This window comes from Panthera onca, chromosome F2 (genome assembly GCF_046562875.1).
Source record: "Panthera onca isolate mPanOnc1 chromosome F2, mPanOnc1 haplotype 2, whole genome shotgun sequence".
NCBI lineage: Eukaryota > Metazoa > Chordata > Mammalia > Carnivora > Felidae > Panthera > Panthera onca.
The window spans coordinates 82,991,555-83,019,444 of record NC_138356.1 but is presented as its reverse complement, the minus strand read 5'-3'; the positions used below and the strand labels follow the sequence as shown (position 1 = coordinate 83,019,444).

Here is a 27,890-nt window from a genome sequence, read left to right as displayed (position 1 = left end):
CCCCGCCCCCAGTCCCCACGCTGCCGGCGCTGCCGGAAGTGGCGGCGCGGGTCCGGGTCTAGCCGGGTAGCATGGCGGGTGCTCGGGGCGCGGGGCGTGCGGCGACCACGGGGACGCGGCCTGGGAAGCGGCCGTCGGAGCCCGAGCCGGAGTTGGAGCCGGAGGAGGTGACAGCGGGGACGGGGACGGGGACGGGGCCGGGCGGCGGGGTCGGGCGGCGGGGCCTGTGGCCGCACGTGGTGGCTCCTCCGCACACGGCGAGGCCGCCCGGCGCGCTGCGGGCCCGGGGATGCGAGAAAGAAGGGGCCGTCTGTCCCCTGCTGGAGGTGGCCTCGTGGCGAGCGTCCTTGGCAGCAAGCACCTGCGCAGGGGGTGGCTGGAGTGGGAGGCGGAGTAGAAGCAGCGGGAAGTAGAGGTGGCATCTGTGCAGCAGCCTCTCAGACCCTTTGAATTATGCGTCCTGCCGTTGTGTAAATATCTACACATCTACACGCCGCTTAATGCGATAGGCTTATTCTGAAGGTAAGAGACGAGATTGAAAAAGCCTGCCTGGAACCCAGGGTTTACTGCATTGGACATGATTTTAAGTGGACTCACGGCCACGCCTGCTGTCCAGCCAACCCCAGGTCGGTTGCGTGATGTCATTACATCTGGGTTGTAGAAAGTGTTAGGAGGCATGTACAGGTCAGCCTCTCTCAATCGACCCCACTTAGCTGTGTCATCAGGCTCCCCCGACACCTGGTCGGGTGCCCTCCTGCCCTACCAGGAGGTAGCTGTGGGCACCAGACTTGGTTGCTTCCACCACCTGGTCCGTACTCCGAGGAGCTGTTTGCGTTCGTGGTATTTGTTTCCTGTCATCACTGTGCACCTGAGTAAACGCCAGAGGTAGACAGTGCGGTGAGCTGTAGCAGGGTCGTGTCCGTGGTAACTAGGTCATGTGCTGTGGGGTAACTTTTATGTGTCCAAGAAGGTGAGGGAGTTGCAAACTGTTAAAAAATAGCGAGTCCGCGACTCTGTGCTGAAGTGCTTCCTCAAGGTGTACGATTTCCTGTCGTTCAACTTTTTCTGGTAAAGGCAGTGACCAGGTCACGAACTGTATGCCGTGTCCTGCAGAGTTAGGGATGAGATGCTGTCTGGTGAGCAGAGCTCTGCTGAAGAAGCCTGAGGGCTGTGGCCTTGGAGGCTGGCCACACAGAGCCAGCGGTCGGCAAGCAGGGTGCCTGGTGGGCGGAGGGTGGGTTGGACACCTGGCTGTCACCAACACTGCTTCTTGCAGACCGCCCTCGTCTCTGCGTCGGCTGCCAGCCTCCAGGATGGCAGTGATTCTGGCCTGTCTGAAAGCGAGGAGAGCGTGTTCTCAGGCCTGCAGGATTCCGGCAGCGACAGCAGTGAGGATGACCCAGCCGAGGGAGAGGATGGGGCCAGCGGTGATGACAGCCACAGCAGGATGGAGGAGACCTCTGGGCAGCAGGTGCAGGTGGGTGAGTGAGGAGCCTCCTGGTGGGCCCTTCTGGCATGAAGGTGGCCAGGAAAGAAAGCGACCCCCAGGCCTCGGGCTCTCAGCGTCCTCACTGCTGTTTTCGAGCTTCCTGGTTGGAGCTGGAGCGCTCCGAGTCGGGTGCTGTTTTTCACAGTTATGCGCTCTGTTCTCCGGAACTCGAAGAGTCCACCTCCCTGGGCCTCCCCCTCAGGTGATTCTGACGTCACCTTTCCGTAGGACTCAGCCCTCTTTGCTAGACTCAGTCGTAGCCTGGGTTTCCCAGGGGCAAAGCCTGAGGTGGGGATCCAGGCACAAGAGACTGTCTGGCGGGGAGCTCCCAGGACGCACAAGAGGGAGCCAGCCCGACAGGAGCGCCGTTCCACTCGCGCCTGGCCCCAGAGAGCCTTGCCGGTTGACGCTTCGGCATCGTGCCCGCCCCTGTGGTGACGGGGAAGGGGTACTTCGGCTCTTGTCTCGAGCGAGAAAAATGAGAGAAAAGCTTAAACTGAAATATGACATTAGCTGTTTGGAATGTTTTATTTACTGGTTTTGAAAGTTTATTTATTTATTTTGAGAGAGAGACTATCACAAGTGGGCTCCCTGCTGTCAGCACTGAGCCCCAGGTGGGGCTCGAACTCACGACCCTGAGATCAGGACCTGAGCCGAAATCAAGAGTCAGACGCTCAACGGACAGCCACCCCGGCGCCCCTGGAATGTTTTAGAAAGTAGTTTATAACTATATTTCCAGTGGGTCTGGTGTTCTGGAAGTTACGACTTTGAATCATACAGAAGTCCACCCCCATAATAGAAACCAAAAAGCCGTGCTTGTTCTGTTTCCTAGGAAGAAAAGATTTAAAGTCACATTTCAACCTTCCACTCACTCAAGCCTTAGTTGTAATGCTGGTGTGCAGGGAGAGATATGTTTACTGTACTGACCGTGGTTTGTAGGGTGATGGTCAACGATTTTTCCCTCTTTTTAAAAGCTTTATAAAATTATAAAATAGGGGCGCCTGGGTGGCTCCGTCCGTTAAGCATCTGACTTTTGCTTGGGTCGTGATCTCATGGTTCGTGAGTTCAAGCCCCGTTTGGGGCTCTGTGCTGACAACGTGGAGCCTGCCCCGGATCCCCTGTCCCCTCTCTCCCCGACCCTCCCCTGTTTGAGCATGTGCGGGTCCTCTCTCAGAGATATATAAACATTTAAAAACATTACAAAATACACTTTCTTGACAAAAATTAAATGTTTTCTCAGCACTGTTCGGTACAGAATGGGAGTTCTCATTCCCTGCCTTTGCTGTGGTTCGTGACCACAGCTAAGTTTCATCACCTTCCCGTGTCTTTTCTCCTCCTTTTAAAATTAGGGGTCCACACACTGACATATTTATTTAATTTAATTAATTAACGTATTTTTTAAGTAGGTTACACACCCAACGTGGGGCTTGAACTCATGACCCTGAGATCAAGTCACATGCTCTACAGATAGAGCCAGCTAGGTGCCCCAATTTTTTTTTTGAAAAAAAATTTTCTTAAGTGTATTTTTACTTGAGGGAGGGAGGGAAAGAGAGAGAGAGAGAGGGAGCCCATGCGCATGCAAGTTGGGGAGGGGCAGAGAGAGAAGGAAAGAGGATCCAAATTAGGCTCTGTGCTTATAGCACAGAGCCTGACGCAGGGCTCGAACTCAACCGTGAGATCATCAACTAAGCTGAAGTCAGATGATTAACCGACGGAGCCACCCGGGCGTCCCCCCATTTTTTTTTTTTTTTTTTTTTTTACAAAGGGTTTTTTGTCTTTGTTTATAAACAGAATTTTAAAAGTAATTTTTAAAAGTTAAATAACTTTTGGGGCACTTGGCTGACTCAGTCAATAGGTAGAGCACACAGTCTTGATCCAGGTCCTGAGTTCAAGCCCTGTGTTGAGTGTGGAGCCTACTTAAAAAAAAAATTAAGTAACTTTTTAAATAAACATTTCTTTCTTTTTTTTTTTAACCTTTATTAATTTTTGAGAGAGAACGTGAGCGGGGGTTGGCGGGGGCAGAGAGAGGGAGACACAGAATCTGAAGCAGGCTCCAGGCTCTGAGCTGTCAGCACAGAGCCCGACGTGGGGCTCGAACCCATGAAAGCGAGTTGATGACCTGAAGTCAGGTCAGACAAATGAAGTCAGACGCTCAAATGACTGAACTGCCCAGGCGCCCCTTTAATGGAAAAATTTTTTTTAAGTTCTCTGAATGAGGTAACGGTGCAAGTACCTCGAGAGGATGTCCAGGGGGTCTGATGGAAGGGGCGCATTCTGCGTGTGCCCACTCTCCGTCCCTTCTGAGCTGCTGGGCACGTGCTTGTCCACATGGGTCCTTCTCGGGTTTCTGTGCCAACGTGGCCGGGTGTTCTCTGCAGGGCCGCCTTCTCGGTCTGCTTGCTGGGCCATCCAGCAGGGACTGAGGCCACAGCCCAGGAGAGAGCAGATGCCTTCCCTTGTCAGAAGGTGGGGCGCAGCCCTCCGTCCGGGGGAGCTGGCTCTGCGGCAGCCTGGCCTCTCCCCCACTCGAAGCCGGGACCGGGGCCCCTCCGGTGTGTGCCGTGCGGGGGCGGCTTCAGGACTTCACCCTCCTCGTCTCCTGCCTGGGAGGTGTCCCTCCTTCCTGCTCACGCCCAGGCCGTAAGGCCATCCCTGTCTCTTGTGGGCAGTCCTGGACACGAGACCCACGAGCCGTGAGCGGTCTGAGTCCCACACACACCCTGGGTCGCCACCTCAGGGTCCTGCCCTGCCCTGTGCCAGTGTTCACATCTCTGGCTTTCTTATGCTTTAATTGAGGGGTACAGGTGGCCTGTATCGGGGCACTTCCTGTTCTAATCACAGTTGTCACACTTACGTTTGAACTCCTTGAGGCAGAGAGAGGGGGTTGAGGTGTGGGGGGAGTGTTCTCTCGCTTAGTGGAAATCTCCCTGTCTCTCCTTTTTTCCACCTGTTCCTCAAGCCTTTCACACCCATCCACCTGGTTGAGCCGGTTCCCCCTCCGCGTTTTCTGCCCACACCCCCTCTTTGGATGGTCTGAGCCCCATCTGCAGCACGTAGCCTCGTAGCCAGAAACTGAGCCAGCAGCCAGTCACCGTTTCCCGTGTGTTCCTATCTGCCCGAACGTGGCCATATGGGGCGTCCAGAGTGGCCCCCATGACAGCCCCGGTCAGGCCTGCACTCCACCGTCTGAAGCCCTATCATGGGGGGGTTCCCCTGGGTCAAGGTCCTCTCGGGGTTTCACCTGCTGTAGCTAGGGGCCTGCTACCTGTCACACCATGGAGGCTTTTGTCAAGATGTCAACCTGTCTCGACAAGGTGCTCCTGCCACCCGCACGGGCCATCAACCCGAGACCCACTTCCGTTGAGCAGCTTCTAGAATCGGTGTCCCTACCACTGTCAGCTCTATGGGCCCCTGCCAGCAGTGACGCCAGCTTCTGCTCGTGTCTTTGCCGGGTGTCCCAGCTTTTTAACAGGAAGCCCCAGAGTTCTCTGCCTTCTGGCCGTGGCCGCCTCTGTGGTCTTGCAAACAGCGGCTGTAGGTGAGCTGCTTGTCAGGTCGAAGTGGCGTTTTCCCAGGGACCCGCTCCAGCTTGTACGACCAAGCAAAATGTTCTTCCGCTCTTCCTCCCGCTCCGGTGCCTCCTTCCTGGGGCTTGGTTCTTACTAGGTGCTGACGGCCACCGTGCCGTGAGGCTTTGCAGTAACTTCTCTCCCCGCTACGTGCTCCCGTCTGTGACTTGGCTCCCGTCGCCGTTTCTTCCACTTCCTGTACACAAGCTGTCTCCAGGCTCCCCCCCACTTCTAAGGAAGCAGGTGGCCACACTGCTTCACGTGTCTGAAGGGCATCCTGCCTCATTGTCAGGTTGCGTTCTAACGTCACGTCAAGGACACACATCCTGGGGCAGAGGCCGGCAGGAAATTGGTGCTAATTGTGGGCACGGTTCTCTGGGCTTTTCCGACCGTCTCTGATGCCCCCTGGCCCAGACACACTGATCAAGTGACGCAGGCTGCCGAGTACCTGTGCAGGCGGGGGCTGCCGTATTTGCCTAATGGTTCTGGGAGGTATGGGGCTGATAGGTCATCGTCCGGGGACCCTGCCCCATAAGTCCGTCCACGGGTTCCACAGGCCCGTGATGGTCACAAGTGCCACAGGCCATCCCGGGCAGGCCACGAACATCCTGCTGGGACCCTCCACACGTGATCGTGGATGGCCAGGTGGTCACAGGCATGTTCTCTGGAGACTGCCCTGAGTGTCCACCTTCCTTTCCCACGGGGAGAGATGGGGTTACGTGGCCCAGGTGCTCAGGGTCACCCACTTCGGTGTCTGGCTGCCCTGGGTGCCACCATCGGCGAGCCCCTCCTCCACTTCCTCCTGGGGGTTTGGTGGCCGTGCAGATGCATCCACTACTTTCTTAGGGTTGTGTGGAATATGTGACGTGCATGGTAGGGACACAGCAGAGCGCTCGCTCGGGAGTTCCTGAGGGTCGTTCCTCCCGCCCTGCCCTGCCTTCTGCTCCTGCACGAGGGTGAGGACTGTTTCCGGTCCCTGGGTCTCCCCAGGGTGTTCTTCGCACATCCACGCGCCCGTTTGTGTCGTGTCCGATGGCTTCCTAACCGCCGTCTTCTGCTCTGCTCTTCTCTCGGTCTCAGGACCACCCTCGCGCGCAGTGCCTGCAGCGGGCACGGGCCGCCGGTGGGTGGGCACTTGTGACCTTGTGCTGTCCCGGTGGTCTTGCGATGCTCCCCTCATTTGCTTGCACGTGCAAGCAAGTTTTCGGATACGTTCCGGGAAGCATCTCTGGGTCAAAGGCCGATGCGTTTTTAGCGGAAGGAAAGTGGGCTATTTAAAGTCGCCACACCCCCCGAGGCACCTGTTTCCCATCCCGCCGAGATCGTGCGTGGTGAAACCTCAGTATTTTCTTACTCTAATACGTGGAAAGTGGCCTCGTGTTGCACTGTGATTTTTTTCTTAAGTTGGGAACGAGGCATCTTTTCCTTTGTTTCTGGGAGCATGGTTCCGGCTGTGTGCCCCCCAAGACACAGTTTCCATCACTGTCCTATTTCTTGAAGGTCAGGCTCTGCAGGCCCCACTTCTGTTCCCCTTCACGTGGGTCAGGGAGTGCCACGTGGACCCCTGGCGTTGGGAGCCTTGCATCCCCTCCCCGAGCCCCTTCCTCTGCTCCCCACGGGCTCCAGCTCAAGGCCGAGGTGGGGCCCAGCCCCTGCCCCTCACTCTGCACGGTACGTCTGCAAGCCTGCCCCAGCCGGACAGTCCTCGGCACACGCGTCACCGAAGGAGGCTGCAGAGGGGCCCCGTGCTGCGTGTTCCCTGTGTGCCGGGTGTCACCTCTGCCCCACCCCCCGCCCAGCCTCTCCCTGGCTCTCGGCCGCCTGCCTGCGTCCCTCCTGTGTCCACTCTCGGGCATGGGGAGCTTCCTCAGGCTCCCCCCGTCCCCAGCACGCCGACCCCTGCCCTCCCTGTTCCCGGGTCCCTGGCTTCCTGCTTGGCAGGCAGGAGCCTGCTCCCTTGCCGGCATCCTCCCCAGCAGCTCTCTGCGGTCCCCTGGGAAAGGTGAGGTCTTTGTGCTTCTTTTGGACTGCTTGTGTTGAGTGGATTTGTGTATTGAAAGTCATCTTACCCTTTTGTGCTTGTTTAGGACCCACTTTTTCTCCTTGTTGTGTTTACTTGGGTCCTTATTTACGTGGGGTTTTCCTACTTTGTTTTCTTTCGTTCGGAAGTTCCCACTGTTGGCTCATTAGTCTACTCCCCGCATTCAAGAATGTGACCATACTAGTGATCGTGCCCGTGAGGAGTGTTCTGTAGGTATTTCAGGAAGAGTTCTGCCTGTTGTGTGCTGCAGACCTGCGGGCAGAAGGGGCCCGCCTGGGTCTTGGCACCGGTGGAGCTGTGGCTTGTGGGAGGCAGCTGGGGGCACATCCGATGACTGTCACCAGCTAGTTAATGGAGCGCCTACCATAGGAGCGAGGATGCGGCCCCGTGGGGGAGGGGAGGCAGTGGTTCCTCCACCTGCCCTGCCACCTCCAGGCATCACACATTTTGTGGCACCCTCATTTCTGGGGATCAGAGTTTAGGCAGGGTGAGGTGCTGTCGTGTCCGGGTGACATGGTCAGTGGGATTGGGGGGGTCCCACAGCCTCCCTCAGCCGTGTCCCTCCAGGGTTCTGGTGTGTTCTGTCTAGCAGGACCATCAGTCATCACACCCCTTGTTTGGGGGGCTCAGGTGAGGGTCCTGAGGAAGAAATCTGGGGCCTCTCCACTCGTGTCCGGGGTGGGGCAACCTGCATGATGGGCACTCACTGGGCAAGTCTGCCTGCCCGTCTGGGACGTCCCCACCGTCGGGGCTCTGAGGACAGGCTGTCTGTTATATGGGGCAGATGTGCAGGAGCTTCATGGTCTGGATCCAGAATTCATGCATCGTCAGTCGGGGCTGCTCTCCTTGGACAGGTGAGCCGGCCACAAGCCCACTCAGATTTGGGGAGGGGGCACGTAGACTGCCCCTTGATGGGAGGAAAGTCAAAGATTTACAGCTATGGTTTGGAACAGCTACAGCGTCCACCCCCGCCATCCCTCTCGGACCCTTACCTCGTGGCCGTGTTGGCCGTGGCCTCGGCCCGAGGGTCTCGTGTGAATCAGGTCTAGGTGCCGGCAGGTCCTCGGCCTCCTCCCCTGCGGCCACGTGCAGCAGTGGCTTCGAGTCCCACTCAGTTTTTCTGTTGTAAATGGGGAAGCGGGTCGCCCTGCGTGGTCAGCGGTCTCTGGTGTCCTGATGTTGGCCAGGCAAGGGCAACCATCTCCTTGTGCAGGGCCGGGTCCTGCTCCGGGGCATGACCCTGGCCCTGAGTCTCCCTCCTTTTTCTCTGAGAAATGAGGGGTGTTCTCATCTCACGTTCTCTCTGGCCTTGGCGGGCCCTGGTGGTGCATGTTCTCTAACACGTGTACCTCCTCGGCGTCAGTCCGTGCTCCTGGTCAGACTAGCATGTGCGCGGACGGGCGTGTGCATGGAGCTCTTTGACCCCGGCCCTTCCCTGAGCTGGGCCCTGAGGAGGCTCCGCAGCAGCGAGGGCCAGTCCGGAGGGTCTGCGCATCAGGTTCTTGGAGGCTCCTTTGTGCACGGGGTCTTTGCTCCTCCCCTGGGTCGCTGAGAACATGTGTTACCAGTAGCGCTCTGGATGTAACCCCTGCTCCGGGGTGTCAGGGACACTCCCGAGCCCGGCACACCTCCTGTGGACCTTCAGGGTGTGGTGGCTGCTGTTTCCTTTCTTCTGAGTCTCTTGACAGCACCCTCTTGTGAGCAGTCCTGCCCGGGACCCCGCGGGGAGGGCCGTGCAGGGAGCAAAGTTTCAGCCTGGCTGACCTAGTAGTCTGAGCCAGCACAGCCCGCGTCGGGAGGTCGGGGAGCCTGTGTTATCACATGCGTGCTTGGCTGTGGCAGTGGGGTGTGGCCGGGCTGGGTCTGTTGCAGCTGCAATGAGATGCCATTTAGGCTGTCAGAACCCCTTCGGGGCCCCCGCCTCGGTCTTCACGGTGTATTACAGTCTTGGGGGTGGGTAGAGAAGCAGGAGCGAGTTCCCCTGAGGACCAGGTCCAGAGGCCGCCCAGGATTCAGGGACACGGCCTGACCCGGGCTCCCAGTGCTGTCTGCCCCGTGGCCCTTCACCCAGGGGTGCCCGCTGCTTGTTCCGCTGCGAGGCAGTCCCGGCCTGCTGCCCAGCTGTCGACACGGCCTCCCTCTCCCTAGTGCTCAGCGTGCCCTTGCGTGCCTCTGGCCCTGCCTGGGCACTGGCCCCCGGACTGCCTGCCTGCTGCTGGCCTCTTTGCTGATGCCCCACAGTTCCTCGCGCCTCTGTACACGGGTCTGCCCTTCATTCCTGCTGTGCCCTGGCCAGAGCCCCTCCCAGCGGATGCCCGTCCTGAGACCCCCTGGTCGGGGGGCACTCGTCGACAGAAGGCTGCCTCTCTCTGTGTCCACCAATGTGTCCAATGTGGGCACATTGAGGGGGCAGTGCCACGCAGGGCTGAGCCTGTCTTGAGGTGGGTGCTTGCGTCCTGCAGACGGTGTGGGTCTGGGCAGACCCCGACCTCCTGGATTCTGCGCCTGAGGACCAGGGGTCTCCGACGCTGGCAGTCAGGGCTGCGCCGAGTGAGAGACAGGAGGCAAGGGTGGTGGGGCCCCCGTTCTTGGGTTCGCGTCCTTTCGTGTTTCACGTTCCTTTTAAGTTGTCTTTTTAAATTTTCCTTTTCCTGAATGCCCAGCAAAGGGTCTCCAGGCAGTGAAGGGGTCGCTCCCGGAGCCGCCCCTGGATCCTGGAGCTGGGCTGCGCCCGCACCTCTGCTGCCCCCTGGTGGCCACCGTGCTGCCTGCAGCACCACTTCTGGAGAGAGACCAAGGAGGGCTGGGGGTCCAGCTCTTTTGTGTGGGAACTTGCTGCCCGCTGCTGGGGTGCCCCTCCTTGCCGGGTCCGGCCTGTCTCTGGCTCCCTGCGCCCCCTCCTTGCCGGGGACCGGCCTGTCTCTGGCTCCCTGTGCCTGCACGCTTGCCCGGGGCGCTGGCCACACCCAGCACAGGACGATGTGGGGTGCGCTGGAGGACAAGGGGACCCCATGACCGTGGCCTGAGGCGCAGGTGATGTAGGGCTCTGCAGGGTTCAGTGCTGCTGGAGAGCATGAGGAGGCCTGGTGCTGTGGGCGGCCATGGAGCCTGGCCGGGGCCGCCACCGTGGACCTGCTGGCCGGGGCCTGGCATTGGGGGCACTTGCTGAGGAGGCCTGGTGCCCGGCCCTGAGCCTGGGGCAGGTGTGCCCCCTGGCCGCTGCTGCAGGCGGAGCTCCCTTCGGGCAAGGATGGGAGGAGAGCTCTGGGCCCTCCTTGCCCCCCACCCACGGCCCGCACCCATCAGGCGGTGCTGACCCACTTTTAGCGGGCACGGCTCCCACAGCGCGTGCAGCATGGGGAGCGGGGTGGGGGAGACATGGAAACCGAATCCCGCCTTGTTCCTGGCCTGGAGAAAAACTTAGTCTCCCACCCTCCTTATACTGAGGGAAAAAACAGGCGAGAGGAAGAGCCGCCTCGCAGGCCCTTGGCTCTTGCCCGGTCAGGGGGAGCGGGGCTCTGGCGGGGGTGCCGCGCTCAGGGGCTCCTGCTCCAGACTTTACTGCGCCCAGGAGTGAGAGGTAGGGCTGTTTTCCCCATCAGTCCTGGTTCCGGTACACCCGATCCCCCCACCCCGTGAGGGAAGGATCTGTTTTCCAGGTTAGGGTGTGAACGTTCGGTGGCGCCCACTCACTGACCTGGTGGACCGGGGTCAGCCTGGGGCTGTGGACACGTGGGTGGGGTGGGTGCCAGAGGGCTGTGTCCCCCGCAGCGTTCTGCAGGTTAGGGGGCGCCTCTCTCTCAGCTGCTGCAGACCGGAGGCCGCCTTGGGAGGAGGGTCTCGCCCTAGGAGTGAGCCGGCTGTGGCCTCGTGACCACCAGCAGCAGGTGCCACAGGCCTGCCTCCAGAGCGGCTGGCCTGGGTGTGGGTAACCCCCCTGCCCTGCCCTCACTTGCTGCCCCCGAGTGGCCTCTCCCACCTTGCCCCCGGACCCCGGGCTCTCCTGAACCTGGCAGGGCCGGGTAGGGGCTGTCGGGCCAGGAGCCCTGCAGCCGGTTTTTTCGTTAACTGGTGCGGGGGTGGCCAGGCCCTCAGCTGGTGGCTTTGTTGCTGACTGTTCCTTTTCCAGTCTGGCACCAGGTGTCAGCCCTTCCCTGGGGTCCTTCCTTGGAGGAACTTGAATGTAGTGATGGGGCTGGCCCTTGACAGGACCCCAGGTGAGGCCCATGAGGCCTGCTTAGACCTGGGGTGACCCTGATCTTGTCTTGAGGCCCAGGGCCAGGTTGGAGCTGCCTAGAGATCGGGGGCGGCGGGAACCTCAGCCTCGGCATCAGCAAGAGGGATAGTTCGTTCCCGAGCCTCCAGTCCCAAGGAGGGGCCGAGGGACTTCGGGCCTGGGCTCTGTCCGAGGTCAGAGGGCATCACGTCCTGACCTAACAATCGTCCCTTCTCTCTCCAGGCTGGCATCCCTTCCCCAAGGACAGAGGTGGCGAGAGCGAAGGGCTACGAAGAGTACGCGGAAGACAGCTCTGACGAGGAGGTGCGGGCTGGGCTTGCCTCTTCCCCGGGGGGGCTGTGCTGTGCTGGGCACAGAGGAGTCAGGCCACAGTGAGGGGCCCCACTCGTGGTTTGGGAGAGCGATTTTGGGGTCAGGACACCTGTCTGCAGGAGGGGGGGTGTGACGCGGTGGACCCCCAGGTGTGTCTGTGGGGCGGCCCCTGATGCTGGGGTCCCCCGTGCGCTCCGCGGACGCCGTGCTTGTGCTCTCGATGGGCACGGAGAGGTTGGGGCAGGGGTGGCTTCTGTCGCACCAGCTGGCCTGTGCTGGGCCTCGGGGGGGGTGACGGGTCTGGGTGCTGAGGGCAGGAGGTGGGTGGCCTTTGGGCGTGCCGCCCCCGCTCTCCTCGGTGTCCTTGAGGAGCGGACTGATGTGGCTCCAGTGAATCCGGTCACTCCTTCCCGTTTGTCGTCTGAAGGGACAAGCGTGGCAGTGGGCAAGTGGTGCCCAGTCTGGCGTCCGGAGGCCCTGGTGTGTGGGCCAGAGGCTCAGCTCCCTGGGCCTGCCTGATGTGGGAGGGCTGGAGGCTGAGGAGCTCTGAGCCCGGAGGTGGCCCTCTCCTCCTGCCTGTCCCCTCCCACGTGTGTCCCAGTCACCGGCAGGGCTGTGGCCCCGCGCCTCCCAGGGCCCTGGTGGGCGCCCAGGTGTGTGCCTCTTTGGAGCTGCAGGGGGACGGCTTTGGCGCATGGCTTGCAGGGACAGCGGCCCTCCAGAGCTGCCTGTCAGGGGCTGTCCCGGGGCCTGGGGAGGCACGCGCCCCCTCCCCTGTTCGGCCTCCACCCCCACCCTCACGCTCTCTTGGCAGCGGCTGCCGGAGCCTTGGCTGCCCGCCCGATCTGGCCTCTGTGCGTTTAGAGAACAGAGACAAAACAAAATAAATTGGTTTCCTGGCCGGAGCAGCGGGCGCACACGGCGAGGGGGGGCCAGCGCAGTGCGGCTCCCTGCCTGTCTCCCCCCTCCCAGGGGCTCTGGCTGTCGGCAGCCACATCCTGTCGGCTACTTTTTTATATTTGGTATTTTGAGAAATCGATGATGGTTGTAAATGGAGTGCAGAGGCGGGGGAGGGGCCTCGGCCTGCCCACAGGGAGGCGCTCCTCCCGGCCCGGCCTGCGGGGGCCGCTTCCTCTGGCAATGACTATCCCATATGTGTGAGTGACAGGAGGGGGCCCGATGCCCGCCTTCCTGAGCTCTGCCAGCACAGCCGGCCTGCGGCTCGAGGGGGCGGCAGAGCCCAGCCTTCGCCAGGCCCGGCGGACGCTTCCCTGAGCAGCACGTGTGCCTGGGGTGCTCCGGGTCCTTCCGTGCTGACTTTGTGGGTGTCTCTGCCATCCTGGCAAAGCGGGGTGGGCTTCAGGGGACAGGCCTGGGGGCCAGGTGGCGAGGGGTCCCATCGGGCACCCGAACAGACCCGGCACAGAGCATAGGGCTCGGGGGCCGCGGTCCGGGCACATTCCTGGTGTCGGAGCTACACCTTCTCCCTGCAGCGTGCTTAGAGGGGCTCGGCACCGTGTGGACCCCACTCGGGCTCTGGCCGGCGGCAGAGGTGTCCTCACGGGTTTCGTGCTCCTGGGAGAGAGAATCTTCTTGGATGCTGCTGTGTGGTGGCCACACCTGGAGTCCCTTCCCCGGGGCCCTGCCCCACCCCGCCCCACCCCTGGGTCTGGATCTGAGGCCTGAGCTGGTGCGTGCTGGGGCTTCTGGGCCCTCTGACTGCTGGCCTCGGCTTCGGGGAGCCCCCCTCCCCAGATGCTGACTGATGAGTGGCAGTCTACCCTCGTGGGATGGTCTGAGTCCTGTTTCCGTACGTTTGCCCTCCTCAGTCCCCCAGACTCACATCCCAAGCCACGTTGGGGCCCAAGTCCCCTGGACGTGCCGCTGGGTCTGGCGGGGGGCCTGGAGTGGGGGGAGTCCGGAGCAGCCGCAGGCTGTGTCCACCCCACCCCCACACGTCCACCTCACTCCTCTCCCACGGCACCGCACCTCACAGACGTGATCTCATCCAGCCGCCGGACCCGGGGGAGGTGGGGCGGGGTGGGGGGAGGGGGCCGGCGGCCTTCGCGGCATCGAGGCCCCTCTTTGTTCCGAGCAGCTGGGAGAAACTGAGGCCGGCGATAGGTGAGAGGTGAGGGGTGGCTGTTGAACTCTGGCCAGGGAGACCGGGAGGCATCCACCTCATCCCAGTCCCTGAGCCCCGGGGCCTGACCCCCTCCTGTCCACCGTGGGACCCTCCCGTGCCCAGAGAGACCTCCGCGGCGGGCGGGGGGCCGGGCTGCAGCCCTGGCCGGCTCCGCGGCGCCCTGGCCTCGAAGTAACTTGGGATCCCGCGGGGACGAGCCCAGGCCTGTCTGCATCCAGAGCCCGCGATCCCCTCTGCTCTCTCGCCAAACGGCCGTTAATGGCTTCTCCCAGCTACTGAACCGGCAGCTGCCTCCAGCGCTGGCGGCCTCCCGCTCCTCCCGGGGCCGCCGCCCCGCCCATCCTGGCCGCCCGCGCGCTCCGAGCGCTTGCGTCGCTGCTGGCAGCGGGAGCCTGTCGGCTCAGGTTTCGGGCTGTTTGTGGAGAGCGCCCGGCGCTCAGCCTGCTCGTGTCGGCCTGACACCCCCACAGCCGGCCCGCAAGCGGGGCCGCCGGCCAGGCTCTGGTCTGTCCCTTCCCGCCAGTCTGACCCACGGCCTTGCAGGTGGTGGCCACAGGGTGCACTGGGTGTGACGGCTGTGACCGCAGAGTGCCCCTCGGTGCCTCTGCCCGGCTCCACCTCTGAGCCAGGCCTGCGGTGCCCGGTCGGAGGCACGCCCTCCTCTCCCCAGTGCTGCCCCCCCCCCCCCACCCCGCCCTGTGCTGCCTCCTTCCTTGGGAGAGAGGATTCCCTCCCGGGGGTGGGAGTGGGGGCGGGGGCGGGGGCAGTGAGGAGCGTGCAGTGGCCGAAGTAGCTGTCCCTTAAGAGGGATGTGGTACGTGTCCAGGGATAGCCCCGGGTCTCTCAGTGCGGGGCCCGTGTGGCCCCTGGCAGGTGAAGGGGGGGCTGATTCAGAGCCACGGCACGTGGGTGGTGGAGGCCCCGGCCTGTTGCTCGTGCCCACTTGGAGCCAGTTTCCTTGGCAGCAGGAACCCAGCGGGGCAGGTGGGTGGGAGAGTGCCTGGAGGGACCGGAGGGTTTGCCCTGGGGCTGGAGGTGTGGCTGCTGGCTTGTGGAGGGAAAGGTGGTTGGGGGGGCGGGGGAGGGTAGTGACTGCAGAGGGGGCTGGGGACAGGGGCCACAGGTAGGGGCTGGCTGTGTGCAGGCAGTGCTTGGGGCTGAGGTGAGTCCTCCGGGGTAAGATTCTGGAGCTCGCTGGAGGTGGGACGGGGGCAGGTGTGGAGCTCTGGGGACCAACCTGAAGCAGCAGCAGCTCTTTGAATAGTGGGTCTTGGAACGTGGTCTCCACCACTCAGCCGGGGGCCCCGAGCCTGGGCCCACACCCAGCACTCCAGAGGGGTTTCTGGGAGCGCCTGCCTGCAGGTAGTCAAGAGTCAGAGGGCCCCAGGTGGGACCGCTCACTGCACCTTGATCAGCCCCAGGAGAGGGGCAGGTGGGTGGGGGTCTGGGCTGGCCGAAGACCTGGGAGCTGGGGCAGCTTCGGCACCCTCTGCCCACCTCGTGGACCCCGTGGGGGCCAGGCAGCGGGCTGGAGGCCTCTGTGCTAGCACGTGATGGCTCGGGCGGGCCTGGCCGGCGGCACTTTCGAGAGGGACGGGCAGATGGGGGTGATGGTGTCTGGGGTCGGCTTCTGCGGAGGTGCCCTGCTACCTGGGTTAGCAAATGTGAGTGGCGGTCTGATGGAGGAGGTTTGGGAAGGTGGCTCCGAGCTCCCTGCTGGGGTCTCCTCACCTGGCTTTGGCCTTTGGGGCAGGAAGAGGCCAAGTAGGACCTGGCTTTCTTCCCTCCGGCCCGCGAACCAGGACTCATCCTGCTGGAACCTCTGATGGGTTCCGAGGCAGCAGGTGAGCCTGGGGCACACAGCCCGGCCTCCTCTGCCCGGTGCTCTGACAGAGATCGAACACCATGGAGGAGCGAGGAGAGGCCGAGGCTCAGGAAGGCCGAGTGGTGCTCAGAGACAGGCGGGAGCTTCGTGCAGGGGGAGCGGAGCGAACACTGCCGGCATTGTAATCGGAGAGGGGCAAGGGAAAAGAGAGAGCCTGAGCGAGGGCGGCTGACCCCACGCTCCCAGGGGACAGGTGGGAGAGGCAGAACGAGGAGAGAGTGAAGGATTCCAGAGGTGGGCCGGCTTCCTCTCTCGCAGACAGACACGGGAGGGAGGTGGGCAGCCGGCCAGCGCCCTACCTGCAGTTCCAATCTGCGGTCCTGACAGCTGCAGCCACTTTGGGGAGGGGGAGGGGAGGGGCTCCTCGAGAGCGGAAAAATCCCAGCCGACACATCAGCCAGTTGTTGCTTGCCGCTTGTGTCCGGTGCAGTCTGGGGGGTGGGGTCCCCCGCTGGCCTCATCCCACAGGCTTGTGCTTGGGGCACAGAGGCCCCCCCCCCAGGAGAGCACGGGGGTGTCTGTGTCCTCAGCCTGTACTCCGAGCTCGGTGCCTGACCTGGAGGGGTTGGTAGGTGCTTGCCCCCGCGGGGTCACATGTGCTTCCTGGCAGCCCACAGGTGCTGAGCAGGGTGGGGGCCGGCTGGCCTGCGGGCTGAGGCCTGGTGATGAATCATGTGGTGCCGCCAGCAGCTCATTCCCCCGGCCGGGGACAGGGAGCTGACAGCCGGGGCCGATCAGAGTGTTTCCAGCCCAGCTTGGCCCACAGAGGCGGCTGCTGGCCCAGGGCGCGGGCTCGGCCCCTCCTTTCCAGCTGTCTCTGGGGCGCGCACGCAGGGAACCCGGGGTCTTTGTCCCTCTCAGTGGACGACGAGGCTGGCCTTCTGGGAGGGAGGCAGGGCCTGCAGCGGGCACAGAGCACCTGCCGCCCCAGCCCAGCCGCCGTGGTAGCTGAGTGGACTCCGGTGGGGCTGCTGGGCTCGGGCTCTGGCTGGCCCGCCACCCCCGCCACCCGCCCCCCCGTCTGGTTTGAATTTCTGGAGCAGTGAAGGGTGACGGAGCGCTCCTCCCCCGCCCCTCCGCTCTCTCCTGTTGGCTGGCGGGCCAGGCCCTCGCCGCCGCTGCCGCTGCTGCTACCGGTGCAGCTCGGGGAGCGCCGGGCCCACTGCCCAGGCCCGAGTCGGCCAAGCTGCAGCCACTGTTGGAGTCACAGGCCCTGCTGTGGAGAGCTGGGCCTGTGTGCCCTGGGCCCTGATGGGCTGGGTCTCTGGGGACCGTCCTTCTGTCTTCTCCCACCCGTTTTCCGGATTCGGAAGACCCCCCCGCAGGGTCCTCCTGACACCCCGTCAGCCCTGGGGCTCGGGGTCCCCTCCGTTTGCGCTCTCAGCCTCGCGCGTGTGGGTGCGGCACTGCGCTGTGGTCGCAAGGCGGGCGCCCGCTCGGGTACTCATCCTCTCGGGGGGCTTCATGAGGGGGGTCTGCGGCCCCCATCCAGGCTCGGGTGTGGAGATGTGATTCTAGTAGGGGAGGGGCAGGTGGGCCATGCCCCCTCCCCCCACCCCCACAGAACCGCACCCGGTGCCCAGTGAAGCAGGGGGGTGAGCACAAAGATCCTGGGGTACACCTGCCTCCCTGGACACCTCCCCCAGGTCCCGCCTGGGAGGAGAGGGGACGCCTTTCTCAGCCCCCCATCTGGACCCCCGTGTCTCCGGCCTGGGTCCTGGCTCCCCAGGCAGGCGGGTGGGGTGGGGGCTTCTGCAGTGACCCGGCTTGCCCTCTCCCTCCTTCCTCTGGCCAGCTGTAGGCTCCTGCAGGATTAAGGAAAGGAAATTTGGGGTTGGGTTTCTCTCCGAATGGAACCTGCCGTGGCGACTTTTTATCCTGTTATATTTCTATCACGTTGGACAGAGCCCCCCTCTAGCCCTTAATGGCTCTGGCTTTGAGAATTTCCTCCAGAATTACTCCACCACTTCCTGCTTTGCGGGTCCCCGGAGCCCCTCTGTGCAGAGGAGGGGGGCAGCTCTGGGCCTGCCCTGTTGGGGGGCCCACGTGGGCCTTAGCACCTGGCCTCTCCCCGGGGCCCGGGGGAGTGTGTCGGTGGGGGCCCCTGAGCCTGTGCTGAGGGCTGGGAGGGCCCGGGGCCGACACCTGGCGCCCTCGGCCATTCCCTACCCGGTCTGGCCGGAAGTCAGGCTGCTGGCCCGCCTGGCCAGCGTGGGGGAGGTGGCTCGTGGAAGGCCGCCCCCTGCCTTTCTTCTGTGCTGTGCCGGCAGAGCTGGAGCCACTAAACCGTAATTGTCACCTGCAGGATTTTAATGGTCAGCCAGCTGTGCACAGCTCGGGGAGGGGGCCTGAAATCGCCCTCCTCGCAGGCAGGTGGGGCCTCTGGAGGAGCTCGGCGGAGCAGGCTGGTCGGCGGCCAGGGTTCCTTTCCGTGCGAGCAGCGCTGCAAGTGGCTGGGTGTAGGGCTGGGGGAGCCAGGGCAGCCCCGGCAGGGGTGGGCACCCCGGGGTGCCTGCAGATGGGTGCCGTGTGTCCCGCACCCTTAGGCCCACCGAGGCTTGGAGACCCGCTCCAACGGCGGTGCCCCTCACTCAGCCTCTTGGCTGAGTGTCCACTCCTTGGGTCTCTGTGGCAAAGGGTGAGGCCCGAGGCTTGGCATGATTGTGCCGCCGGCCCTGGATTCCTCACCCCTGCAGGGGAGGCGTGGGCGCCAGGCAGGCCCTGGGAGTGGAGGCCGGACTGCGTGGTCCCTTGGCGCGGGGCAGTGGGCTCCCTCTCTCCTTTCCTAGCCTTGCTCTCCCTCACCCGTCTCCTTCAGCCACCAGGCCGGGAGGCGGTACCTCGCTGTGCTCAGGCCTGGGAGGGACGGCCCAGCCCCTGGAAGGTGGACGCCTTCCCTGGGAGCTGGTGCCTCTGGGCCCAGGGAGGATGGGGCATGAAGAGACCGCCCTGAGAGCTGGGAGTGTGGTCTTGGGCTGGGCTCGGGCTGGATTCTGAACCTTCCAGAAAACAGTGCTTCCACGGTTGGACGATATTGTTTTGTTTTTAATTATACAAAGTTTCCAGACTTTATATTATCATATCAAAGACACAAAATACCAGCACGTAGCGACCAGAAGAAAACCCAGGTAGGAAGCCAGCACAGAAGGTTCCAGTGGGCCTGGGCCAGCTGGGCCAGTGCGGAGTCCTGCCGCCGCTTGTCCGTCCATTGGCCCCAGAGGAGCCTGGGGCGCCCTCACAGGAGGCCTGTGCCCGAGTCGGGTCCACGGGGGGGGGGGGGGGGGCTCTCTGTGGGGAGCCCAGCGGCGGCGCCTCTAACTCCGAATCGTAGTCTTTCTGTCTCGGTCCTTGCTCTGCAGAGGGGAGGGGGTGGTGTCAGGGCCCGGGGGGAGACCCAGGGCCGGCCCGCGCCTGGGCTTCCCCACTGGGCGCTGTCTCGGGTGGCGGGTGCTGCACCCCCTTCCGCGCTCACCCCGGCGTCCCCGTGCACTTTGGGGAAGAGAGCACGGTGCTGCACGGCCGAAACTGTAAAATTAAGTTTCCCAGATGTTCAGGCCCCAGGAGCTCACGCGTGCCGTCTGGAGAGGAAATGGGGATCGGGAAAAGCCGCGGCGCGTTTTCTCCCTGCTCACCCTGCTTTTCCGGTGCCACCGAGCGCAGCAGCAGCAGCTGTAAATCACAGCCGGCCGGCGCTCCCGCAACGTGCCCCTCTCCCCCAGCCTGTCTGCAGACCCCACAGCCACACACAGGTCTGAGTGGGCGGCCCCAGGGGCGTGGGCCAGGGCCGGAGGAGAGGCAGCAGGTGCCCGGTAAGCCTTAGGCCGGCGCCAGGGGCTGTGGCAGGGCCAACGGATTAGGGGGGCGATGTCCCCTTCCTTCGGGGACAGGGTGGGTGGCCAGAGTCACTTGAACTCTGGTCTGGTCCCAGCCTCTTCCAGTTTTAGTGTCCTCCCTGCTTCATAGACTGCCGCTTCCCTCCCCCCCACCACCCCCCCCCCCACCTGACCCTGGGTGGCCCTCTTCGGTCCCCGTGGGAACCTGTGGCCCTGGGTGGGGAAGGCCCAAGAAGGTCCAGCCCTGCCTGCTCCAGCTGGGCCCTTGCTGTGCTCCTCCCTCCCCGGGGCCCCGGGGCACAGTAGGTCACAGGTGCGGCCGGGGGTGGGTGGGGATGGGGGGGGCGCTCTGCCCGCCTCTGGCCCCACTCTCTGCCCAACAGGTGTGGGTAGTAGCTAGGGTCATACGGAAGCAGGGGCCACCACATCCTCCTCGCCTCTCTTCCCACGGATGCCCGGTGGGCGACACTCACCAACTTTCTCTGGTTGCTGAGGCAGAAGGTACAGATCTGTTTGGGCTGGGCGTTCTCGCCGTCGCGGGTGGGGGGTGGTGGGGGCGGCGGCGGGGGGCTGCCGGGGCGCGCAGCGTGGAAGAAGGCGGGCCCCGAGTGGCACGGCTGCCCGTCGCCGCAGGCCTCGCCCACCAGCAGCACGTTGCCCAGGTGCGAGATGTAGCTGGAGGCCAGGCGCAGCGTCTCGATCTTGGAGAGCTTGCGGTCGGCCGGCTCCGTGGGGATGAGCGTGCGCAGAGCCGTGAAGGCCGTGTTCACGCTGTTGGTGCGGTCCCGCTCGCGCGCGTTCGCCGTGTGCCGCTGCCGGGGCTCGCGGCCCGGCCGCCCCCCGGGCCCCGGGGCGCCGCCCCCCGCCCGCCTGCCCCCGGCCCGCCTCCGGGTGCCCTGGAGGCCGCAGCGCGCCGCGTGCACGCGGCAGGGCTTCTCGTCGGAGCCCGAGCTCTCGCTGCCACGGTCCTCGTCCTCCGACAGCGGGCTCACCTCGGGGTACAGGTAGCGGCCGGGCGGCGCCGAGCGCAGCATGGCGAAGGACATGGGGCCGGCGGGCGCGCCGTCAGCTCCGCCTTGCGCAGCGCATGCCGCCAGCCGCGCGGCCGCCCGGGGGGCCGGGGAGGCGCGGGTCTCGGTGGCCCGCGGTGGCGGCTGCGGCGCCGCGCGCACGTGTGCGTCCCGGGCTGGAGCTGGGCCGCGGGCCGGGCCTTTATAGTGGCGGCGGCCCCTCCCCCGCGCCGGCCCGCCCTCCTCCCCGCCTCCCAGCCCCCGGAGGCCGCACGGAGCAGGGGCCCTCGTCCCTCTGCCTTCTCGCGCCACGCTGAAGAAGCCTGGAGCATCTCGCTTCCTCTGGGGACGCGGGGAAGCGGGAATCCCCTGATGGGTGGTACCAGGGCTCTGCAGCTCCCTCCCCCTCCCTCAGCCGGGGGGGGGGGGGGGGGGGGTGGGGTGGGGAGGTGGGCAGGAGGGTCACAAGTGGGACCCATGACCCAGGCTGGTCTTCTTCCCTGGCACGATCAAGTTAACTCAGATGCCCTGGCCCTGGTGCCTGGCCACACCCTGTTTGTCTGTCTCTCCCTCCTGTGTACACTTGAGCCTTTTGTGCCAGGCAGAGTGGGGAGGGGGTACAGAGGAGCCCTGAGGGGTGGAGTCGTGTGTGTGGGGTCACCCGGTGGCACACATTCTGGCGTCAGCTGTACTCTCTGCCTGGGACCCTCCTCTTTCCCAGCTCCTGCCTGTATCCCTGCTCTGGGAACCCCCACCCCCACCCCCACCCCGCCATTCCCGTTTTGCATGCTCCGGGGTGTGTTCAATTCAGGGATGGCAGCATGGACTGGAATTGGGCCTGTGTAGAGTGGGAGCCCCCCCACCTCCTGTGCAGAGGAGGACAGGGGCACGGGGGTGTGCCTGGAAGATGGGCTTGCTGGGAGGGGAGTACACAAGTCGGCAGGGCTGGGCTGGGCAGGTGCAGATGGGGAGAGCCCAGGGGGGCGTCCTGTGCCCCTTGCAAGGGGCCTTTGGGCTCCCTGCTGCGCTCAGTCTCATCTGGGCCCCTCCCCCTGTGGCCACTGTTCAGGAAGCGGCCGCCTGGGCAGCAGTCTCCGTGCTGGGCGGAGGGAGGGTGGTGGCTGGCAGGGGCCTCGACCAGGAATGTGTGTCCAGGAATGTGGCTGCTCTGGGATGGGGGGGGGGGGGGGCGGCGGGCAGCACCAGGGAGGGTTGCGGGGGGGGGGGGGTCCCTGAATGTCTGCAGGGCAGAAGGCAGTGGTTTCTCCCTCCCCTTGGAGTGGGTTGTGGGGTCTTCCCTGAGTCCCTGCCCGTGGCTACCCGTTTTTGCCTAAGGCCCCCACCAGGGGAGGGAGCCCATGGGCGATGAGGTCACCCTTGTCTGTGGCTGCCCAGAGTCCTGGCCAAGGAATCCAGGGGGGAGGCTCTGGGGTTGGCACCACTTCAGTGGAAAATGTGAAGGTACAGCTCCGGCGCCTCTGAGGGCCAGTCAGGGGGGCGGTGGGGGACAGCACTGGCCGCCGTGCCACGTCACACCCCAGGGAGAGGGCCTGTGTCAGGGTGCCTGGGGACCGTCCCCCCGGCCTCCTTAGGGACCCACCCTTGCCCGAGACTTGGGGAGCCTGAAGGGAGGGGTGGGCGCGGTGGGTGCCCGGTGCCGACGCGCTGGCCTGCTGCCCCCAGGACATCCGGAACACGGTGGGCAATGTGCCCCTGGAGTGGTACGAGGGCTTCCCCCACGTGGGCTATGACCTGGACGGCAGGCGCATCTACAAGCCCCTGCGTACCCGTGACGAGCTGGACCAGTTCCTGGACAAAATGGACAACCCTGATTACTGGTGAGCAGGCTCGGGGGCAGGGCCTGCGGGGGCAGGGCAGGGGGGCCCGGAGCTTGGCTCTGACAGGTGGCTCCCCAGGCGCACGGTGCAGGACCGGACGACGGGTCACGACGTGCGGCTGACGGACGAGCAGGTGGCCCTGGTGCGGCGGCTGCAGAGCGGCCAGTTTGGGGACGTGAGCTTCGACCCGTATGAGGTAGGTGGCGGCAGCTCGCCCTGGGTGTCCGGGGCGGCTGCAGGGCCCCGGCCCACGCATCTGTGTCTGCTCCTCCAGCCTGCCGTGGACTTCTTCAGTGGGGACCCGATGGTCCACCCAGTGACCAACCGTCCCGCTGACAAGCGCAGCTTCATCCCGTCCCTGGTGGAGAAGGAGAAGGTAGGTGCAGCGCCGCATCCGGGGCTGTGCGCCCCCGCGCCCCCCGTGCCCCGAGCCGACCTGGTCTGCCCTTGCAGGTGTCTCGCATGGTGCACGCCATCAAGATGGGCTGGATCCAGCCTCGCCGGCCCCGGGACCCCACGCCCGGCTTCTATGACCTGTGGGCGCAGGAAGACCCCGACGCCGTGCTGGGCCGGCACAAGATGCACGTGCCCGCTCCGAAGCTGGCCCTACCCGGCCACGCGGAGTCCTACAACCCACCTCCAGAGTACCTGCTCAGCGAAGACGAGGTGGGCCTCGCGCCACTGGGGGGGGGGGGGGGGGGGCACTGGGCCCCGTCCCTGGCCCCGAGCTCCCAGCTCACCCCTGTCTCCGCAGCGTCTGGCGTGGGAGCAGCAGGAGCCGGGCGAGAGGAGGCTCAACTTCCTGCCACACAGGTTCCCGAGCCTGCGGGCCGTACCCGCGTACGGCCGCTTCATCCAGGAACGGTTCGAGCGCTGCCTTGACCTCTACCTGTGCCCACGGCAGCGCAAGATGAGGGTATGTGGGGGGGGGGGGGGAGGTGCGCCCGGGCAGGGGCACAGGACGTGGGGATGGGGTGACTGTTCGCTCTCCTATCCAGGTGAACGTGGACCCAGAAGACCTCATCCCTAAACTGCCGAGGCCGCGGGACCTGCAGCCTTTCCCCACATGCCAGGCCCTGGTAGGCTGTCGGGCGGGTGGGGGAGGGAGTGCGTGGGTGTGTCCGTCTCCTTACTCCCCCTCCCCCTCTGTAGGTCTACAGGGGCCACAGCGACCTTGTCCGCTGCCTTAGTGTATCCCCGGAGGGCCAGTGGCTGGCTTCAGGTGAGCCTGAGGTGGGGGCACTCCCAGCTCGGGGGGCCGGGTGGGAGGGCCAGGTGGCGAAGGCCTTGTTCGCTGCGTCCAGGCTCCGACGATGGCTCCGTGCGGCTCTGGGAGGTGGCTACCGCCCGCTGCATGAGGACCGTGCCCGTGGGGGGCGTGGTGAGGAGCATCGCCTGGAACCCTCACCCTACCCTCTGCCTGGTGGCCGTGGCAGTGTAAGTGCGAGGCCCCGGGGGGCCCTGGGGGGGGGGGGGGGTAGCGGCGGGCACGGGCCCGAGCCTCAGGGGCTGTGTGTCACTCTGGCCTGCAGAGAGGACTCGGTGTTGCTACTGAATCCGGCCCTGGGGGACCGGCTAGTGGTGGGCGGCACGGACCAGCTGCTGAGCACCTTCGTCCCGCCCCAGGAGCCCGCCGTGCAGCCTGCCAGCTGGCTGGAGGCCTCGGAGGAGGAGCGCCAGAGGGGCCTGCGGCTGCGCGTCTCCCACGGCAAGGTGTGGGGGCTGCGGGGTCAGGATGGGCGGGGCGGGGGGGGGGGGGGAGCGGTGGTAGCCGGGGGACCCAGCTCAGCCAGCGTTGCTTCCCGCAGCCGGTGACGCAGGTGACCTGGCACGGGCGTGGGGACTACATGGCCGTGGTGCTGGCCACCGCCGGCCACACACAGGTGCTGATCCATCAGCTGAGCCGGCGCCGCAGCCAGAGCCCCTTCCGCCGCAGCCACGGACAGGTGCAGCGGGTGGCCTTCCACCCTGTCCGCCCCTTCCTGCTGGTGGCTTCCCAGCGTGGCGTCCGCCTTTACCACCTGCTGCGCCAGGAGCTCACCAAGAAGCTGAGACCGAACTGCAAATGGGTGTCCAGCCTGGCGGTGCACCCCGCAGGTGAGGGCGTTGTGGGGGGGGGGGTGTTGTGGGGGGGGGGGGAGCGTGCACCCCGCAGGTCCTCACGACCCCATCTGCTCCCAGGGGACAATGTCATCTGTGGCAGCTATGACAGCAAGCTGGTGTGGTTCGACCTGGACCTTTCCAGCGAGCCGTACAGGGTACTGAGGTGAGGCGCCTGTGCGGATGTGGGTGCTGGCCTGTCCCTCCCCTGCCCTAGCTTGCCCTCACCCAGCCCCCGCCCTGCAGGCACCACAAGAAGGCCCTGAGGGCCGTGGCCTTCCATGCCCGGTACCCGCTCTTCGCCTCTGGCTCCGACGACGGGAGCATCATCGTCTGCCACGGGATGGTGTACAAGTGAGTGCTGGACCTGCACCCCCCCCCCCCCACCCCCCCCCCCCCCCGGCCTGGGGGCTGCGCTTCCCTGACCCGAGTCCCTCTCCCCTCCCCCACAGTGATCTGCTGCAGAACCCACTGCTGGTGCCTGTGAAGGTGCTGCGGGGGCACACGCTGACCCGAGACCTGGGCGTTCTGGACGTGGCCTTCCACCCCACCCAGCCGTGGGTCTTCTCCTCCGGGGCCGACGGCACTGTCCGCCTCTTCACCTAGGCCACCCTGCGTCCCCAGGCGCGTGTGTGTTCGGGACCCTTAATAGAGGTGTTCTCCCTGCTGACCAGTGGTGTGACCTTGACTTGGGTTTCCTGACCAGCTCCACCCCCCCACCCCCCCCCCCCCCGCCATAGCTTGGGGCCTTTTTCGCCTGGTGCGCAGGGGCACCCCCCACTGACCCACCCCACGAGGGCAGGCTACGTCCTGGCACGCCTACGCCAGCTGCTGAGGAGCGGATGGCTTTATTGGAAACCAGGGGTTACAGCAGCTTGCCTGCCCTCCCGGCCTCCAGGGGCCTCGTCTGGAATGGCAGGGGTTTGACCCTTGGTAGCAGGGAGCTCCTCAGGGCCCCATCGTGGGGGTTCAGGCGCAGACCCGGGCTGGCACTGCCGCGGGAGCCTCAGGCGAACTTGACCAGGCGGCCCAGGGTCTCGGCAGCCTTCGCGCGCACCAGGGGGGCTGGGTCCTTGAGCAGGAGCTGCAGCGCTGGGGGACGGGGAGCCACTATCAGGGTGCCCCGGCCCGGCCCCCTTCCCGGTGCCTGGAGCCTGGGGGGCCAGGACCCCATGGTGCACCCCCGCCTTGTGCGGGGGGCCACCCGCCCACCGCCCTCCTAAGACAGGCCTCTGCCGGGAGCGCCTGGGAGCCAACGGAAAGATAGTTTTTCCTTTTTTAGTGTTTTTTAAGCTCTTTTGGAACAGTTAAGAAGTTTCCGTGAATTACTAGAGACGATGAGGTCACCAGTGACAGGGGAAAAATCCTTGAAATCCAGGAAAATCACTTAGTCCCCTGGTGCCCACAGGTCAGGGAGGCCCCTTACAGGCGGCAGGTTGGAGGGGGGGCGGGGCCGGGTCGGGGCTCAGCAGCCAACAGGTTGGGGGGGGGCGAGGCCGGGTCGGGGCACAGCAGCCAACAGGTTGGGGGGGCGGGGCCGGGGCGGGGCTCAGCAGCCAACAGGTGGGGGGGGCGGGGCCGGGGCGGGGCTCAGCAGCCAACAGGTTGGGGGGGGGCGGGGCCGGGTCGGGGCTCACCTGCCGTGATCTGCTCCAGGTCCACCTGTGGCTGGTGCTCGGGCTCCGCGTGCAGCACCAGGAACCCTGCGGCAAGGGCAGGGTCAGGGTAGGGCAGGGGCTCACACAGGTAGAAGGGGACGGTGGGGCAGGGCTCACCCATGAGCATGGGGGCGGCAGCACGGACGTCCTCCCAGCTGCTCTTGAAGTAGAAGAGGCTGGTGGCCGCCAGGCGGCCCAGCAGTTCCGGGAAGTGGTACATCTGCACAGAAGGCCTTTGGTCTCGGTCCCGGGCCCCCGGCCCCCTCCCCGGTACCCAGTGCGCCCCACCCTCACCAGGAGCTTGCAGGTGGCGTTGAGGAACTCCCCGAAGTGCAGGCCCCGGCCCTCCTGTAGGTGCTTCTGGAAGACGGCCGCCAGCTCTTCATGCTGCAGGTTGGGGCCGCACAGGCGCAGGGCGAACCTGCAGGCCTGCAGGGCGTGAACTTGAGTCCCTGACCCGTGAGCGGGGCCCGGCTCGCTCGTCCCCGCCGGTGACTCACGTTGGTCACAGGGGCTTGGGGATCCTGCAGGTGCAGCAGCAGGGGCACCAGCCCAGCAACAACCTGCTCCAGGAAGACGTCTTCACAGCCCCCGTGGCACGCCTGGTTGAGGTGCCCGAAGAGGCGGATGGACGCAGAACGGAGCTCTGTCTTCTCCTGGTGGGGTGGGGTGGGGTGGGGTGGGGTGGGGTGGGGCGGGGCGGGGCGGGAGGGCAGGTGTCAGCCAGCGCCGGGCTTCGGGCCCCCTCCCTGGGCCACCCTCCTTGTCCCTGTGGCACGGGCGCCTGGGGGCTGACCGAGACAGGCTGGCATGGGGAGCAGCTCCAGGCTGAGACCAGCCCTGAGCTCTAGGGGTGGGGTGGGGTGGAGGTGGGGGTGCCCCGGCCCGCGGGGGCCTGGGGAGCAGGCTCCAGGCCGCCTGGCAGGGGTGGGGGGCGGGGGGAGGCCAACCGGCCTGTCGGAGCCCCTGCACCCTGCCCGGCCTACGCTGTCGAAGAAGGGCCGGATCCGGATGGCAACGTGCAGCAGCACGGAGCGCAGGTCCTGGCGCTTCACCAGCTCCAGGAGCCTTGCCAGGCCCACCATGGCCTCCAGGGCCACCAGGCTGTGAGGGTCGTCCCTGTCGTCCAGCCCGCCGATCATGGCTGTCAGGAGCTGGGGGCCGTGGGCCTGCACCTGGGGGTGCCCCACACTCAGCTGTCACGGGGCCAGGGGGACCCGGCTCCCCACCCCGCAGGCTCGCCCCCCCCTGTGCTGCTCAGCGGGCCACCTCCCTGAAGGTCCCCGCTGCCCACACGGTGTCTGCCTGGGTCTCCCTGCCCACCGCAGCTCTTCTGTCCCTAAGTCACAGGCAGGGCAGCGGGGGCTGGGGGGGGGGGGGGGGTGTGCGGTGACTGCCCTGCCCGCTCACCTTCTCCGGGGAGCTGGAGGCGATGTTGGCCAGGCCTCGCAGCACCAGCCGCCGCACGCTGGCACTCGTGTCCTTCTGCCGCGCCGCCAGGTTGTCCAGCAGCGACTCCAGAAGCATCAGGTCGTTCACCACGTTGCTGTTGAGCAGCTGAAGGCAGAGGTGCTGTGACCACCTGCCACTGACCCTCCCCAGGCCCCCTCCCCCACCCCCAGGGCTCGCCCCACCCCGGCCGGTCCGGGCTGCCTCCGCAGCGGCGCCTGCTCCCCGCCACCGGGCAGCTCACACGCACGAGGAGTGGACGTGGCAGAGGCCAACTCGGCCTCCCTTGGTTCTCTCCAGTTCCTGACCCCGGCCACACCCCA

General features: G+C 65.2%; 3 protein-coding genes across 12 annotated transcripts in view; 1 reads left to right on the top strand and 2 right to left on the bottom strand.

Moving 5' to 3' along the window:
• Window positions 1-10: 10 nt before the first annotated feature.
• Window positions 11-25,130, top strand: BOP1 (BOP1 ribosomal biogenesis factor). Of its 3 annotated transcripts, XM_081792105.1 has the most exons (16): window positions 11-167; window positions 1,277-1,477; window positions 11,559-11,639; window positions 22,206-22,360; window positions 22,439-22,556; window positions 22,635-22,736; window positions 22,814-23,026; window positions 23,115-23,276; window positions 23,359-23,439; window positions 23,513-23,582; window positions 23,665-23,797; window positions 23,893-24,073; window positions 24,169-24,457; window positions 24,542-24,626; window positions 24,707-24,814; window positions 24,913-25,130. In XM_081792105.1, the coding sequence occupies exons 1-16, from the start codon at window positions 72-74 to the stop codon at window positions 25,064-25,066; spliced, it is 2,229 nt and encodes a 742-aa protein (XP_081648231.1). In that variant the 5' UTR covers window positions 11-71; the 3' UTR covers window positions 25,067-25,130. The 3 variants fall into 3 exon arrangements, with proteins under 3 accessions (XP_081648231.1, XP_081648232.1, XP_081648233.1); XM_081792106.1 differs by lacking the exon at window positions 1,277-1,477; XM_081792107.1 differs by lacking the exons at window positions 11-167; window positions 1,277-1,477; window positions 11,559-11,639 and adding an exon at window positions 20,968-21,983.
• SCX (scleraxis bHLH transcription factor) lies at window positions 18,704-20,914 on the bottom strand. 2 transcript variants are annotated; one of them, XR_014136509.1, is made up of 3 exons: window positions 19,986-20,914; window positions 19,152-19,257; window positions 18,704-19,032 (listed from the first exon to the last, which is right to left on the bottom strand). XR_014136509.1 is itself a non-coding variant. In XM_081792115.1 (2 exons), the coding sequence occupies exons 1-2, from the start codon at window positions 20,556-20,558 to the stop codon at window positions 18,994-18,996; spliced, it is 612 nt and encodes a 203-aa protein (XP_081648241.1). In that variant the 5' UTR covers window positions 20,559-20,912; the 3' UTR covers window positions 18,704-18,993. The 2 variants fall into 2 exon arrangements, 1 of the variants encoding a protein (XP_081648241.1); XM_081792115.1 differs by lacking the exon at window positions 19,152-19,257 and having other exon boundaries at window positions 19,986-20,912.
• A 134-nt stretch (window positions 25,131-25,264) lies between the features above and the next one.
• The window catches only part of MROH1 (maestro heat like repeat family member 1), a 62,906-nt gene continuing 60,280 nt past the window's right edge, over window positions 25,265-27,890 (bottom strand). For all 7 annotated transcript variants that reach the window (XM_081792100.1, XM_081792103.1, XM_081792099.1 and 4 more), the window contains 7 exons: window positions 27,529-27,675; window positions 27,105-27,293; window positions 26,619-26,774; window positions 26,413-26,547; window positions 26,236-26,338; window positions 26,098-26,163; window positions 25,265-25,552 (listed from right to left, as the gene is read on the bottom strand). In XM_081792100.1, the coding sequence (XP_081648226.1) occupies window positions 25,467-25,552; window positions 26,098-26,163; window positions 26,236-26,338; window positions 26,413-26,547; window positions 26,619-26,774; window positions 27,105-27,293; window positions 27,529-27,675 (882 nt within the window). In that variant the 3' untranslated portion in view covers window positions 25,265-25,466. The remainder of the gene's footprint in view (window positions 25,553-26,097; window positions 26,164-26,235; window positions 26,339-26,412; window positions 26,548-26,618; window positions 26,775-27,104; window positions 27,294-27,528; window positions 27,676-27,890) is intronic.

Bases quoted from the DNA above. Each gene is read 5' to 3' on its own strand.
- BOP1 (XM_081792105.1), top strand. From the start codon at position 72: ATGGCGGGTGCTCGGGGCGCGGGGCGTGCGGCGACCACGGGGACGCGG. The intron at 23,277-23,358 runs GTATGTGGGGGG...TCTCCTATCCAG, and splicing joins CACGGCAGCGCAAGATGAGG to GTGAACGTGGACCCAGAAGA. The intron at 24,458-24,541 runs GTGAGGGCGTTG...ATCTGCTCCCAG, and splicing joins CCTGGCGGTGCACCCCGCAG to GGGACAATGTCATCTGTGGC.
- SCX (XM_081792115.1), bottom strand. From the start codon at position 20,558: ATGTCCTTCGCCATGCTGCGCTCGGCGCCGCCCGGCCGCTACCTGTAC. The intron at 19,033-19,985 runs GTGAGTGTCGCC...TCCCCTCTGCAG, and splicing joins TCAGCAACCAGAGAAAGTTG to AGCAAGGACCGAGACAGAAA.